The 16,770-nt window shown below is 36.5% G+C and overlaps 1 protein-coding gene across 1 annotated transcript in view; it reads left to right on the forward strand.

Annotated features, from left to right (window-relative positions):
* MCCC2 (methylcrotonyl-CoA carboxylase subunit 2) overlaps positions 1-16,770 on the forward strand; it is a 37,008-nt gene that overhangs the window by 18,676 nt on the left and 1,562 nt on the right. Inside the window, exons 8-16 of the mRNA XM_042023542.1 lie at positions 1,999-2,063; positions 2,982-3,081; positions 4,015-4,110; positions 5,308-5,380; positions 5,580-5,656; positions 7,692-7,758; positions 8,025-8,181; positions 8,973-9,087; positions 10,327-10,412. Of these exons, the coding sequence (XP_041879476.1) occupies positions 1,999-2,063; positions 2,982-3,081; positions 4,015-4,110; positions 5,308-5,380; positions 5,580-5,656; positions 7,692-7,758; positions 8,025-8,181; positions 8,973-9,087; positions 10,327-10,412 (836 nt within the window). The remainder of the gene's footprint in view (positions 1-1,998; positions 2,064-2,981; positions 3,082-4,014; positions 4,111-5,307; positions 5,381-5,579; positions 5,657-7,691; positions 7,759-8,024; positions 8,182-8,972; positions 9,088-10,326; positions 10,413-16,770) is intronic.

Genomic DNA, 16,770 nt, shown 5'->3' on the forward strand with positions numbered 1-16,770 from the left:
TTTCTGTTCTGTAGAGTTTTTGATACTCTTACTGAAAATATTCTATTTGCCTTCTTCTAAGCATCAAAACTACTTCAGGCTCCCATAGAAACTGCCATTCCATGCTGTAGCAGATATTGTAGCCGTTACTGTGTAAGCTCTGTTCTCCAAAACGTCTTTCCTATATGAAGAAAATTGGATTGGATGTTACTGCTTATCTGCCTAAAACAAAACATCCTGAGGAAGTGAAAAAAGAAAAATCCCTAGTGTTACTCATAATTAGTCTCTCTGTCCAGAGAGTTGTGGAGTCTCCATCCTTGAGATATTCAAAAGTCATGGTCATTACATGGTCATTAACAACCTTCTCTGGCTGACCCTGCGTTGAGCAGAGGAGTTAAACTTTGCAATCTCTCATGGTGGCAGACAGAGCCCACAGCTCCGATACTGTGATTTGGAGAAGGAAAACTTCATCTCTGTGGAAAAAATAAAAAAGCCATTTTTGTAGAATATCTTAAAATTAGTCTCTGGATTTCTGTGCTAATGTAAGTCATTGTGCTGTTCAGCTTTGTGCCAAGTTCTGGAGTAGTTAACAGTGTAACTGGTTGTGTAAAGAGAGATTTATGTAATTATTTCATACAATCATAAAATCATAAAATCAAGTGGTAGGATCGCTTATGTTATAATACACCCTAAAGATCACTGAGTCTGGCCATTAACCTCACACTGCCAAATGCACCACTAAACCATGCCCCTTAAATGTCAAATCTATATGCATTTAAATACTTCCAGGGATGGTGACTCAACCACTACCCTGAACAGCATGTTCCAGTGCTGCATAACCCTTTCAGTGAAGAAATCTTCCTGACTTCTTTTAAAAGTATGTTCTTATGTTCAGTGTTTAATGAAGACTAAAGTTAATTATGTCTCTGACAGAAACTTTCCATTAATTAGTGTGCCACACCTTCATATTCCATGAGTAATTCAAATTTCAAAGCAAAACTCCTACTGTTGAAGAAATATCTATACTTAAATTTGCAAACTTGACAGTTTGGAAGTGTGTGTGTGAGAATATATACATATTTATATAATTAGTGTGCTTTGATTTTAGACATGAAACTGAAATCTGGTCTGGAAATGATAGTTCTCCCTTCCATTGCTTGTACTCTACCTCTGTACTCTCTGTGGATGATGAATAATGGTTTCACTAGCTTTCAAGGAATCCTTTTCAAAGCACTTACTGTAGAGTGCAAATGCCTCAAGAAGTCTTCTGGGGTTTTTTTTAACCCCAGTAGTAAATTATACTGCTTTGTGCTAAGAAGGAGACCATTCACTCTTAAAACTACCCTTTCAGGTCTAAGATTACACTGATCTAGGCTTTGGATTTGCAGTCCAGGTACTTTTATGGACACATCATACTTGATCCAAACAGTTACATGCTACTGTTACGCTCTTTTAAAGAAAATTGTTATTAATAAATTACTGTGTGTTTGCTGGAAGGTTTAGAAAATGGACAACTTCTAATGGTTGTTTTATGGCAATATTTAAAATGAGTAAGTTAAAACTCATTAAGAGTTTGTGTAGAGAAAACAAAATTGAAAAATGCTACGTTTCAGCTGGGGTATTGTTTGCTTGAAACAATGCATGGAAATATCCCATTTGAAATTCCATGTTAAGTGCTGAGAAAATTTTTGTGAAAAAGCATGTTTATGAATCTAAAGGATGCGTAAGTATATTCACATTAATGAGGGACACAGCAGTAAACAGAACAGCAGGGAGTGTCTGTGTCAATAAAAACTACATATTAACATTAGAGTAAGGATGCGAAGTCAAACAAAAAAAGTAATTTTGACAAGATTCTGTGTTGTCACATTTTGATGCTCTGAGGGAGAGTAAACAGGGAAATATGATTAATGAAGAAGCATTTGCAAAGATCTCCGTTATTGCTGTACCTAAGATAGTATAAATATTAATGCAAGACAGGTGTCAACTGTGAAGCTCATTTTCCTTTTCTTGTGGTAGGTTAAAGCAGCAACAGGTGAACAGGTATCAGCAGAGGATCTTGGAGGGGCAGATCTTCACTGCAGGTTTAAAGAAATATTTTCACAGAGTTAATTTCTTCCATATTTTGGACTTCCTTTGCCCTTCCCCTTCCCCTGCCTTTCCCTTATTTTATTGTATTTTGTTTTAGATCTTTCTTAAGCTGTATTTACATTTTTAAAATTATTTCTGTGTTATTATCTGGTGCTGACAGATCATTTCATTGTTAGAATGTCACAGTTACATTGTGTTACTCTAGTTAGGATTGCTTCCTTCATTTACTGCTTTAAAATACATGTCTAGTATACTGCAGCATCATGCATAATGTGGAGGGTTTTAATACTGAGTGTTAATAGAATGATATCTATTGAGAAAGATAATGCATTTTGCAGATTGTATCTTTCTTACTGCCACATAGAATTCACTACAAGCAAGATCAAAATAGCTTGTGCTTTTTGTAAAAGAATACTTGTTATCAAACCAGAAAAATCAATGCACTTTCAAGCTCTGCAATTAATAATAAACAAAAAATTAGGTATTACTGCACAGTAAGTTACGTATTGCTGTATAATAAATGCTTATTTGTTACTTCAGTTTGCTGAAGTGAATAAAAAATTGTTTTGAAGGGCAGTTCATGCCGTTTTTGTAAACATGTTTTTCTTTATAATTGAAATGAATTTTTGGTGCATTTGAACAATGCTTGTTATATTTTATATCATCATTTAGATTTTTTTATTTCCTGCAGTTGCTATTTTATTTCATGTCTGATAACTTGAATATACTATTTTGAAGAAAAGGTCAGGCATAGGGGTTTTTTTAGGTAATTTAATAATAAAACACAGAGAGCTGAATTGTTGCATCTATATTTTCAAGGTCTTAGCAGCTTTAAAATTTTAAGTTTTCATTGCCTGATTTATTGTTTTTTCCCCTAAGTTAGCCATATTGCTATTGTTATTTATATACAGAAAATCTGGTGTAACAGATCATTATGCTTTGGACGACAATCATGCACTTCATCTGGCAAGGAAAGCTGTAAGAAGTTTGAATCTCCAGAAGAAAGTAGATGTAAGTCTATGGAGTCTGAAAACACTGCATTGCTGAAATTAGGAATGCTTTTCTTAGCCCGATTGTTGTAACACTTATTTTATATAATACATATTTTGTCTATGATTTTACATGTTTGAAAATGGAAGTTATGGATGGTTCTCATCCGTAAAGATTTCTCTGATGTTGCAATTACATTCCCGCTTTATTATTCTGAATAAAACTACTGGGATTAAATGCAAGAGTGGAGCGACTAGAAGAGTGCTTCAGAGTCATAGAATTACACTTTTAGATTAATCTAGTCTTGCAAGACATTTAATTTAATTTTAAACTGACATGATCATTTCCATGGACTTAAAATTAGATACCTGCTAAAGGATCTTTTTGAATAGACATTTTCTGGGATTATTAATGAGAAGTTGAAAACTGAGGGTGTAGATGTGAATCTTGTCGATGAATTGTATTGATTTAAGAATTCCTTGTAATAAATGGGATGGATAGCATATGGGGGTGGAATTGCCTTATTTTATTTTAGTAGGAGATCTGAGAGTGTAAATGGAAGCTCAAGGAAGGCAAGAAGTTGTATTCAGTTGTGTGACAAAAATCTTTACCAGTTTTTCAGAATGCTGCCTGCCTTATAGGGTGCAGGGGGAAAGTAAGCAAATAGGAGGACATGCCTAATTTTTTTATAACATGGAAGAGGTGGAGCATATGTGGAGATATATGCAGGAGTAGAAAAAAGGTAACAGTAAGTGAGAAGCTGTTATCAGCCTTCAGTTTAGGGAACTTGGTCTTTATACAAAATGATAAGCCAGTACAGGCATTTTGATATGGTTGGTGAAGAGAAGTCTGTGCTCAAAGAAGGTGACAAATTAATTGTTATTTGAATTTTTGACTCATAATGTGGGCTGATGGTTCCTTTGTTGTGTAAATTGTTTTGTTAAATTACTATAGGTGACTATAGAACCATCAGAAGAGCCTTTATTTCCAGCTGATGAAATATATGGAATAGTCGGTGACCAGCTAAAAAGAAATTTTGATGTTAAAGAGGTATGAGTCTTAATGCAAGATCCGTATGTCCATACGTACATGCACCCATTTTATTGCGGGAAATCACTCTTTATAATTGTTAATAATTGATAATACCTGATTTGGGTAGTTATTTCTTTGTAGCTTTGTCCAGCAGATCTATTGTGATAACAGTGACTGTTGAGAATATAGTACTTTTTGGTTATACTTTTAAGAAGGTTGAGCAAGGATGAGAGTTCGGTAACATTCTGAAAAAGCTGACAGAAATGGGAACTCCTCATTGGGAAAGCATTCTATAGACTTGCCCAGGGATATGATGGTTTTCTTTTTCTGTTGACCCTTCGAAAGATGAATTGTTTCAAGATTCATGGAGTATAAGCACACCAAACAATTGAGCCTTCTCCCATCTGTATACAAATACTATTGTACTGTACTGCTGGTCTAGTGTAATTATCTGCCTTGGAACCTTCGTCTGAGCCAACATCCTTCCTCATATTTTGCATAAATCCCACATTCAGAGCCTTTTTCACTACTAACCAAGTATGTATTTTAGGAAGTGTCTTAGTATGTACCTCTCTTAAAAAGTTTGGCAGAAATTACTATGATTTGCTTGGCATTAAGGGGAAAAAGAGATGAACAGTTTCGTTGAGTTTCATATTCACTCTCACAAGTTGCAATAGTTCCAATTTATGTTCTTTTAAAGTGGAAATAAGTATCTTCTGACAAATGTCTTGCTAGCAGTGGATCTGTATTTATTAAAAATGGCTCCTCTGCATCACAGAGAAACCTCAAATCAGATCTTCATTATTTTTGTGTGTTGCAAACTCAAACAAGCCTAAAAATAATCATATCTCTAAGAAAGTGACTCGTGAGTGTATATGGTTTTTTCTTTACAAATGAGAGGCTATTGATTAATGTTTAATATAAGCAGAGGTTTTTCTTTGAAATTCAACTAATCAGGAAAATGTTGTTCTATGTATAATTTCACTATTTGGTTAGACCATTCTTAATCTTGAAATTCCATTTTTTACAAACATGTAAATGAATCACACTTAAAAAACTAAATGGGCTTTGCCTGCCATCCAAACTGTTTATATGGTGGGATGTTCTGTAAATGTAAAGATTTCAAGTTACATGTTACCATGGTCTTTCCTCTGAACAAATTAAAAACCTTGAAGGATTAGGAATTTAATGTTATTTTTCCTTTTTTTTCTTAAGGTCATTGCTAGAATTGTAGACGGAAGTAGATTTGATGAATTCAAAGCCTTGTATGGGGATACTTTAGTTACAGGTAAGTAGAACTATAATTATTCTGTGTATGTTCCCACTAGCTTTATAGTTGGATTTATTCTGACTCACCCTCTGATATTTTTAATGACGTTTATCTTCGGAAGTATGGCAGTTTCTGTTACCAGGACAAAGTGTCACGTTTATATGCTATGGAAAAATAAATATGTGTGGAAATTTACAAATTAATCTTTCTCCTTTAGGATTTGCAAGAATTTTTGGTTACCCAGTAGGAATTATTGGAAACAACGGAGTTCTTTTCTCAGAGTCAGCAAAAAAGGTAAATAGATAGATTATTAGCTTCTTTGCCACTGAGAAACAAAACTTCTGGTGGACACCTTGCTCTTGAAATGAGGAACTTTTTTAAATAGAGAAAGAGAACCTGCACCGCATTTTTCTTGTAAATGGGAAACAGTTATAAGCTGTTAATAAGCTGTAAAAAACAATGGACCATATTTTAGAAACAGTGGTAGATTTTTCTGATGTGAAGAAGATAGACCAATAGCAGAACAGCATTTGGATTCGTGTGAATACAGCATAGTTGAAATAGTATATCCTGAAACTTAGAGCTGCTACAAGTCCATGCTGATTGCATCAAATACCCTGTTGAGTATTCCTAACCTCTAAACCATGAACTACTACAAAAAATTACATTGTTGTTTTTGTAATAACTGGAAAATTTAAAGCCGGGATTCCAGCACTCCGTTCATCGGCTTACCAGACTTTTAATTTTTATACTTTGCTGCAGTGTCTCCTGTCTTAGAATAATGAGTGAAAACCTGTGCACTCTCTCAAAATCTGTGAGCTAAAATACCTGTTTGGTGAATGAAAGGCCATCTATGAAGGAATATTGTGATTTTATTACAGTTAGGAGTGCTTTACAGTTTGGACTTCAGGGAATGATGGTGATAAAGAGTATTTGGGTATGGCAAAGTGCTTACTTTGGTCTCTGTTGTTTGCTTCAGTTCTTTATTTTTTCAAGAAACAACTGTCAGCTGAATTTTTTGTAATAGCAGTTATACTAGTTTTGTTCCAACATGCTTCTTGAGCTAATGGTGAGGAAATCGCTGTTTGAAATGGGGGTCTGAATATACAGAAAAAGGAAGCATTGATGAGAAAAGTGGAGAAAGGAAGTAATTTTACTGGATTTATTGCTGTTACAAAAGAATACACAAAATTGAGTTTCATGTGCTGAAGGAATAGTTCCCACTTGGAGCACTGTGGTAAATGACTTTTTTTTCATCTGACATTTGTTTTAACAGTTATTTCTGAGTAGAAAATAACTCTTGCAGTATTTCTAATACTTCCAGTATTTTTCTAACAATTTAGTGTTACAACTTCTTTTCCTAACGATGAAAAGAAATGTAAGGATTCTTCATTTTCTGACTGTTACTGGCATATCAGTACTGTAAAAGGAAATTCACTTCTAGAGAAACCTTTGTCCATGCTGTTGCTTCTATAAGGAACATGCTCTAGCAATACTCCTTTTCTTTCTTTGCATTTTTGTAATGAATTGTTGTACATTTTTCCTGTGATCATCACTATGCTATTCACGTGCTTCTCTGATTATACTTTATTATTGTTCTCTCTTTTTTCTTTTTATAATCTTTGCAGGTTTTATATACGAAGAGGTTAGATGTTTTCTCAGTTGTGCTACATAACCTTGTTTTGTTTTGTTCACTAGCAAGCAGATAAATAACCTGAGGAGCTTTATTGATTTAGAGTAGTTGAAACAGAGGCTTGGAATCTACTATTTGTAACTGTGCTAGGAAATTGGTCTTCTGCTGGTAAATAGAGAGAGGGCATCTGCGGTCAGGAAAAGGAGAAAACATTACAGCAGTTGGCAGGGCCATGAGTAAATAATGTGTGTGGCCTTTCCCATTTTCAAAGACTGCTTCTATTTTGTACAGAAAATGTGAAGATATGTTTCTCTGACTGACTGTCTTAATTTCTCTGACAGAGTCTTACCAAACTTGATGTCAGATGCCACACTGAAGCTGTCTGTGGTTTAACTGCATATTTAGGCTGAGTCACAGCAGTTGAGCTTTTTGGTATTAGTAGTTACGCTTTTTAAGGATATTATTTCTGTTTTACCATGGGCTCACACATTTTCGGAGATCTCTTAATTCTGCTACCATGAGTGCATGTTTTGCAGTTAGCTTTGGGTGAAGGAGAAGTAGTACAGCGCTTCCTGATGGAAGTACTCTGCTGGACTTTAGTGGAAGGATTTAGCACAGACTTCAAAGTGCTGGTAGTGATAGCTTCACTTGTCTAACTTTTAATGGCTTACTCTTTTCTTTTTTTCCTCTCCACAGGGTACACATTTTATCCAGTTGTGTTGTCAGAGAAATATTCCCATTGTGTTTTTGCAGAATATTACAGGTGAGTAAGATCAGTATTTTGAGGTTTCACTGTGTTGTAAACTTCACTGTTAGCTGTTGAGGCTGCGTTCTACACAGCCTCTTGTGTGCTTTGTAGTACCTACATCTCCAGCCTGTTTGGAAATCAGCCTGTCAGCAGCTGGTGAAGGCCTTGCCTTAGGATTTGCTCCTCAGTTCTTTCTGCATGTGCTGTGAAGCAGGTAGTATGACATATGACACAGTATTGTAATATAAAGCTGATGAGCCTTTGTTCATGTATTTCTTTAGGTTTCATGGTTGGCAGAGAATATGAGGCTGGAGGGATAGCAAAAGATGGTGCCAAGATGGTAACTGCTGTAGCTTGTGCCAGTGTACCTAAAATAACCGTCATTATTGGTGGCTCTTATGGAGCTGGAAACTATGGGATGTGTGGAAGAGCATATAGGTAGGTGTTGCTTCGAATTATGACAGCAGATAAAAATAATTTAAGAGAGCATAACCTTGAAGTACCATTCTGAAAAACCATCTGAACTCTTGAAGAAATTGTGCTGTTTGGAAAATAAAACAGTTCTCAGTGAATATGTTCATAAGTAAATATAGCAGCCTGACATTTGTAGACACTGATAAGGCTCATGATTCACCTTGAGTTAGGTGACAGAGGAGACCTTCTAACATGTAAACCTGTTCACATCTTTTGCTCCCATTTCAGTTATTGGTGAAAAAATTGTGAAGTCCTAAACAATCACTGGGCAGTATAGGCTGGTCCTTTATTCTGCATTCATAGGAAGAGTATATCAGCTTGTGTAAAAACTCCTTATTCACTTCAATGAGCCTGTTTTTATGAGTAAGGTTTTTAGAACCCCTAAAGATTTTTTTGTTGATGCTTTGGACATGGTTTATGTGATTTTTTAATTTCATTTTTCAAGGTTCCTGTTACTATTGAAGTTATTTGGGATGTTTAGGAGAAAAATTCCTGTGGGTTGGGGATGTGAGCTGAAGAGGCTCAAGAAAGAGAAATATTTAAAAAAAGGTGTTTGAATAATGGAAATGAACAGAATTTTTAAATTTTTGAATGCAATGCTGCAAGCACTGAAGTATGTTAATGTACCTTTTTTAAAACCTAATATGTTGTAATACTGTCATGCATAAAAATGAATTTATAGTTGAGTGAGAATTAGTTCTGCATTAGGAAATATGGCAATGTCTTACCTTAATGTTTAATATGCATTTTTTCAGTCCAAGATTTCTATATATGTGGCCAAATGCTCGCATATCAGTGATGGGAGGGGAACAAGCTGCAACTGTTCTAGCTACAATAGCTAAAGACCAAAAAGCAAGGGAGGGAAAACAGGTACATCTTTCTTCCTTCGTTTGTAGTAAAGTCATTTTCACTTATTCTTTCACTGGAGTTGGTCATTTTGTGAGCTAGGAGGGGGTACAAAGAGTGAGACATCAGTGAACTACCCCAATGCCACCTAGTGCACTAACAAACATGAAGCATTTGTGAAATGTTACTGCTTACCTCTTTGAAATGTGAAGATCATTCATAACATTTCTTAACTTGCTTAAAAAGAGGAGTATTTCATATGCCATCATATTTTTGTACTTTGTGCACCAAGTTATTAGTTCTGCCCCAGATGAGCAACCAGGAAATCTCCTTGGTTCAGGAGTATGAAGAGGAATATGTCAGGATAAAGCGTCTTTCCAATTACTATGAAGGTGGCAGTTTTAGAGAAAGTTGATCTTTGAATGATTCAGTGATTGAGAATTATGAAGCTTGTAACAGCAGAAGTCTGGAGAGGTTTGGAAAGGTTTTAGCTCATTTCAGCATTTTAATTGAAAATTAGAGGTATATTGTTTAGTAATATTTTACAGTTTCTCTGCACACTCTTTTCTGCTGAGTTGAGTTTTTTTAATTATGAGGTTTATGGTTATATTAGTGCCTTGATGCCGTAAGAAGCGGTTTTATTGTGATGTCTTAAAATTGTTCATATTTATCATGAATAGTTAATCAGAACAGTGAAGCAGTATGAATATGTTATCTCAGCGTTACTCGTTTTCAACACTTCACTTGTTCTTTCTGTGGGTAGAACATATTCACCCCCTGTCTGTCTGTCTTACTTTCCCAAATCCATGATACCCAGAAAGAAGTTCAAGAAAAATAATTAGTAGTAGTTAAATGTCAGTAAAATGTGTTAGAAACTTGAAAGTTTCCTCAATTACACAGTGACTGGTCTGGATCATAGAGAAACCCAGTGTTAAAATAGCACAGACTTAACTTTATTAAAAAATCTTGCCAAAGGCAACCCAAATTTTTTTCTCAGTACAATAGCTTCAGTAATTTTTCAAGTGCTAATCACCAATTGCTCTTGCACTTAAGTGTATGTTTATTCTCCTTTTTCCACTCACTTGTTTTGAAAAGTGGTATTTTAATTTTATTATCAAACATGCAAAATTTATAATTGTGTGCTAGAAGAGTAAAAAAACTTTGGGGAAATCATGTAGGTATGTTCTTCAGGTTGATGCTGCATATAAAGCTCTGCTATCATTGTAGAAGAAAATATTAAAGAATATTTTATCTGGTTTTTAGTTGTCTGAGGCAGATGAAGCAGCTTTGAAGGAGCCAATCATTAGGAGGTTCGAGGAGGAAGGAAACCCTTATTATTCCAGTGCAAGGTAACATATAAATAACTATTCTAAAACTTAATTGTAATCACGGGACTTGACATCTAGCTCTTGGTATTAAAGAACAGCAGAACAGAACAATCGAAAACAAAGATTGTGTTTGATGTGCATTGAAACCAATGTCTTGTCTGTCTTATCTCTGGGACCTGGTACCATGAACTGTTTCAGAAGACAGCATGCACTTGCAGGAATTACTTTGCTGGTTCTGGAAGTAATGATGTGGTAGCATGGAGTTTCTATGTTATGTGTTTTATTCTGCATAGGTTTTATATCATTCTCCCCGGTGTAGTATCTGGTCACCTTTCTAAAGCCTATTGAACAATGTAATGAGTGGCTGCATGTGTGTTGGGAGGAATTCATTTTAGTGGGATCCTGCAAGTAGAAGAGGCCAGTGGGAAAGGAGCTAGCAGTTTCGAGAAGACCTGAAGCCATGGTCGTGGTAGGTGATTGTATTGGATGATAGCAATTTTTGTAGGGCTTTAGCTGATGGGTGCAGCATATTCATGTTTGCTGAGAAGTCCTTTACAGTAGCATTTCATGCTCAGACTAATGGAATATTAGTAAATGCCCAGGAACTATTTAGGCTAATGAAGCCAAGGTGGCACCCTGAAGTGATACTTGTGGAAAGTGGCTTGGAGGGTTTCTTGGCCTTTGATTGTTATTCTGCATTAGTTTCATCCTGTCAGTGCTAAAGTTCCTCCACGTATTTCTGCTTGTGGTATCCAAGAGCTTGTTTTCCACAGGCTCTCAGCTGCTGATGATAGCATATTTCAGTGACCCAGATGTCAGCTGTGAAAGCAGCACAGTGTTAACTGGCAGTTAACACCCAGGAGACTCCTGGAGTATGTGGAAGAGAACTTCCTGGTCCAGGTATCAGACAAGCCAGCCAGAGGTAAGGTGTTCCTGGTCCTGTGCACTGTTCCAGTGCAGAGGAGCTCATTAAAGGGATTGTGGTTGGAAGCAGCTGGGGATGTAGTGGTCACACCCTGGCTGAGTTCAGGATCTCAAGGATTGCAAGCCAGCAACGAGAAACTTTGGACCCTAAAATTTGGAAGAGTGAAGTTCCAGATACTTAAAGGGTTAGTGGATGAGATGGCCTGGGAAACTCCTTAAGGACAGAGGAGCTGATTAGAGCTGGCAGCTCTTCAAAGACACTTTTCTTAGAGCACAAGAGCTCTTCATTCCAGTGTGTAGGAAATAGAGCATGGCAGGCTGGAAACTGGCATGGCTGAGCAAGGATTTGCTCCTCAAACCGAGGAGTTAGAAGGAAATGTACACCCACTGGAAGCAGGGACAGGTAACCCGGGAAGAGCTCCTTCTTCATGATCAGAAGTAAGATATGAAATTACTGTTAACTTTTACTCTTTTCTGTAGGGATAGTGGAATATCTGATGTATAACTGACTTATGAATGAGTTATATCTTAACTTAACTGAGATATTTATACCTGGGAAATCTACATTAATCTTAGTGTTTAATCAAATGAATACCTGCATCAGGATTGATCTTTAATGGGTAGTAAAAGAAATGTCACAGAAGTTTTTAACAGCTGACGTTGTGCTCTAAGTCAAGAAGGAAAAATGAAAAAAATACGAGTTACCATTTGTTATAGTTGTATTTTAAGAAGAAGAATTTTCCACTCATATAATAACATTTAAAAAATGAGTCAAACTGTCTGTATTTAAAATTAATCCCTACCCCAGAGAAGATGAATAATGTGATTTTTTTTTTTACTTTTTTTTTTTATACATTCACTGGAAACACTCAGACTCTTTGTACTCATGATTTATTTAACATTCAATATATTAGGTATAATAGCAATATAAAAACTTACCATCTCCCAAAAACCAACAGATGATTTACAGTATTTGTCAGTATTCACAATAGTAAGTTACTAATGTGTAAGGAAGCAGTTTTACCTGTAGGGTTAAGACTAGCATTAAAAAATACCGCATTTTAAATTTTTAATAATGTCCAGTGATCTTTAGACGTGAAAATTGAGTGTTTAATACTAGCTTTGTGCTCTCTAATGAACAACTTCTACCAGTTTATGTTTCCAGAATATCTGGCCATTTTGTGAAGTTAGGTTACAAATCTACTAGTCACCCCAGTAAATAGCTTAAATCTGCCCAGCCTAGATGTTAGAAAGTGCTTTTAGTGCTAGGTGACCTGTCATTTATTTGAAAAAGCAGGGTAGTTATGCATTTCTTACTGTTTGTGCTTGGAAAGGCGGTGTGACGTGCACAGATGTGAGTTGGCTGAAAACTAGCGTGGGTCTGGATTGCATGAGGTTGGGTTCATGTGACGCTGCACTAAAGATAATAAGCCCAGCTGAGACATGAAGTCAAATGTCAGAGCTGAAATCCCACTGAGGCTTATCTGGCTATAAGCAACGAAAGTTAAATGCCTCTTTTCACAAAGGAGTGCTTTTGACAACAGTGTGTGACTGGCTCAGGTCAAGCAGTCCTGGCTGGTTTCTCTTGCTTTTCAGTTCAAGTAGGTGCAGTCTGCATTGTCTAGGAGCTTTTGAATTGCTCTCTCATAGAGTTAATTGGGTATTTCAGTGGATATACTCATGTTTCCTGCCCTTTCATGCTTTGCATTATCTAATTCCTAAGCAAGATCTCAGATCAATAGTTCAGAAGTTTTCATTATTGTGGAGTAGGCTGTCCAAGCAGAAACAATGAGATGAAGTGGATTACAGTCTTTGCAGCAAGTGTTCTTAAGGGGATGTACCACTCACCTTGCACCTTGGAGACAGCCCTTTCCTCAGCCAACATCAGCAGCTGCTTATTAGCAAGCATTTGCTGTAATCCAGGGAGAAGTAACCAGTCCCCTTTGCTCTAAAGGGTGCTTCCTGTTGGGCTTCAAGCATGGTAGAAACACAGCTGATTGTCAACCAGATGTCAGGGTGCTGTAATTGAAACTGAATCTGGACAGCCTTTGTTTTGTAAGATCCCTCCACCAAAAAAGGTCAACAAGGAAACTCCAGCAAACATCTTAGCATTTCTGAGAGAACAAAACTGGTAGATGAACACAAAGACTGTTGTGTGATTGCTGCTCATGTGCAGCTGGTTTGGAGGCTCGCTCACGCTGTTGTTCTCCTGCCTAATGTCTGCCTCACCCTTAATGGCCATTGAGATTGATGTGACCCTTCCACTTGACTTCATTAGGCTTTGAATCAAGCTTTTTGAAGTAATAAGGAAGGAGAAGGAAAATGCCCTAGTGATCTTAAAAGACAAGCAAATATCCCTATTTATTCTTTAATCATTTTGCTTTTAAGTGATAACTTGCTATATGTACAGGATGTCAATACTGTTCCCTGCAGCTGTATTTTCTAATCAGACTTTAACCAATTTTTTGATTAGAACCTTTCACAATGAGCAGTCTTAATTAATGGCGGTCATTAGGCAGCACCCTTTTTAATGAGTTATATTAATCTGCTCAGAGGTTTCTTAAAAGATTTCAGTGATTTGCATCTTAACAAATTACACAAGCATTTTACTTCAGGCAACTTCATTTCTTTTACTCACACTATCTCAGTTACAGATATTTTATGAGTGTAGTGTGACTCATGTTCCAGCAATGGGGTTTTAATAGATAGTTTAATTATTAATGTTACATCCCAACAGAGAATGCAGTTTTCTTCAAACAAAGAGAAGCAGAAGCCAGGGGTGACCATACGAAAGCAGCTTGACTTCCATGCAATATCAAATCTCTACGGTTGTCAATATAAGTCAATTGTGTTGTTACCAAAAAAAGAAAAAAAACTAAACAAATCTGCCATTAAAATGTGCTTTATGTTTGGAAGTGGTTATTACAGCAGTAATCACTATGAAGTTGCAGCTTGGAAGGTACTGCACTAAGTTGGTGATTCTTTTGGAGTCAGTTCATCCCTGCCCTTCCAGGCCCTTAGCAGATGTGTTGAACATTTTAAGTATTATGAATTCCCTCATTCTGTTTCAATGTGTTTCATAAATAAAAAAGTTAATTGCAGGTATTTATTGGAAAAAAAATTTATATGCGGAGCAAACCTGTATCACTCAGAAATCCAAAATTTGCTTAAAAATAGAAATTACTATTTGAAATTGTTCATAAAGCTGGGATTTCTTTCACAGTCTTAAGAAAACAGAAGAGTTGAGATTTACTTGACCTCACAAAACTACTTTTATTTTTGCTATTAAGGAGGATCTTCTCCTTTCTTTTGGCACATTAATCTGACTATATTCATCATAAATAAACCAAAATATAAGTACAAGGGGAAGAAAAAAAAGCATATGCATTAAACTTTGGTAATGCACACTCTATGAAGTTGAAAGCGTAGTAAGTACTGTCTTGGCCATTCTGTTATGCTGGATTATATCAACAGCTACAACTACTGTCTTGGGAAAAAAATCAAGCAAATTCAAACATCTCTTATGTAAGTCTCTGTAAAACCACTTTTCTTCAGCTATTTTGAACAAAAAAAAAGCCTACAATTGCTTTTGCTTTTGTATGGTAAGAAGCAGTTCCTCTTAGTCTTTTCAATAGAGTATTGCCCAAATAAGCCCAAATATTTTAATGAGTTACTGCTTAAAATTGAGTTACTACTTAAAATTTAAAGATACAGTTAGGAAAGAAGTTACTCACAGGAGTCAGACAGCAGGAGCTTAAAACATGCACTTTATCCAAGTTATGATACAGACGGCTCTTGTGTCATCTGAAACAGAATTTGCTGTTAGTACCGCTTCCCTGCAGGTACGGTGTGGCTGTTAAGAGTATTCCAATGCTTGGGTTAGTAGCCCACTAGAAGGGATGTACTGACTGAGAATCCTAAAATGAGAAGAAATTAGATAGAGGTACAGTTTTCTTATATTTGTATTTTGGGTTTATAGCAGGGGGTATTTTTGCCATGCCAGAAGTTTTTCTCCTTTTTACATTTGAGGAAATTCTTTACTGCAAGCGTGGTGAGGCACTGGAACAGGTTGCCCAGAGAAGCTGTGGATGGCCCATCCCTGGAAGTGTTCCAAGGCCAGGTTGATTGGAGCTCTGTGCAACTCAGAGCTCTAGAAACCTCTGGTCTAGTGGAAGGTGTCCCTGCCCATGGGGAGGGGGATTAGAACTAGATGATCTTTAAGGTCCCTTCCAACTCAAACCATTCTAGAATTCTATCATTTTTCCAGGCTTCTTTCTCTGCTGGGTGGGACCTAGCAGCTTGGCCAGTGAGTTGTGGCCACAACTACTGTGTTGCAAGATTTCTTAAATCAAAATTTGATTTTTCACTCCCAAGAAAGCAAGCCTGATTTTGTCCAGTTAGCAGCAAAGTCTTCCCTTCTCCAAACCCTTTCTTCTCCTTTTCTTCAGTTTTGCTCTTGTGCCCCATTTAGTTTAACAGTTTCCTGCTTGGGAAGCTGCACCATTATAAGATCTGTTTATAGTAGAGCATTCTTTCTGAGCTGGGTATCCTTTTTTTTCTCTATCTAGTTGGAAATACAGTTCTTTAATAGTTGGAAAACGTGCTCCTAGAGCTGAGCCTGAGCCCTTGTGCCTGAGGTTGTTAAAGGTGTCTTCTACTGCAATTCCATTTTGTGCTTCTTAGGATAGATACATGTTGTAAAATAAAAAGCATACATTGTCAGTCTCCTCATATTTTTATCTGATTTGATGAATATTACTTTCTCAGCAAATGACAAAATAAAGCAAATACGGAAAACAGAAGTGTCTGCTGCTGCCTCGAGCTTATAAGTATGTATTTATGTAAAGTTTGCAGTCTTCTTGGGGATGAGGTTGGCTCATTTAGGACTGAAAGAAGAGTGCAAAATATATTGTTTCCTGTCTAACAGATTTTGCTAAGTAATCTCCAAACAATATAAAATTTGCAGATGGAACTTCAGTTAGAAAGGAAAGGCTGTGCCTTTTCTTGGTAGAGTCAGTCTTGGCTCCCTATTAATGACTGTTTCTTGTATTTTTAAGTTTTCCACAAGGAGCTAAGCATTAGCCAACACTGAACTAAGTTCACAAAGAATGCAAAATAAGTCTCTCTAGGGAAAGATGGGATGGAGGAGGAGCATCCCTGTCTTAACCAAAGATAGTGTGCATATGTTCTGCAGATGGTGATTAAAGAATGCATTTAAGTGAGATTGGGTTTCAATGAGCAGTGTGGTATCTTGCTTAAATATCTTGCTGGGGAAATAACAATATTTACAGTTTCATGGCCTGCTGGGAATTTCAACACAGATTTTAATTTAGGTGGGATGAAGCTATCATTGAGAACTGATGCCACAAAGACCTTAATTTTTGGATAATATCAAAGAGACCATTTACAAGTGTTGGCTATGTGTGGGACCTGGGAATTTGACAGTTGCTTATTT

Source organism: Corvus kubaryi, unplaced genomic scaffold, assembly GCF_017639235.1.
Source record: "Corvus kubaryi isolate FWS band 111438036 unplaced genomic scaffold, C.kubaryi_AGA036_p1.0 37249, whole genome shotgun sequence".
Taxonomy (NCBI): domain Eukaryota; kingdom Metazoa; phylum Chordata; class Aves; order Passeriformes; family Corvidae; genus Corvus; species Corvus kubaryi.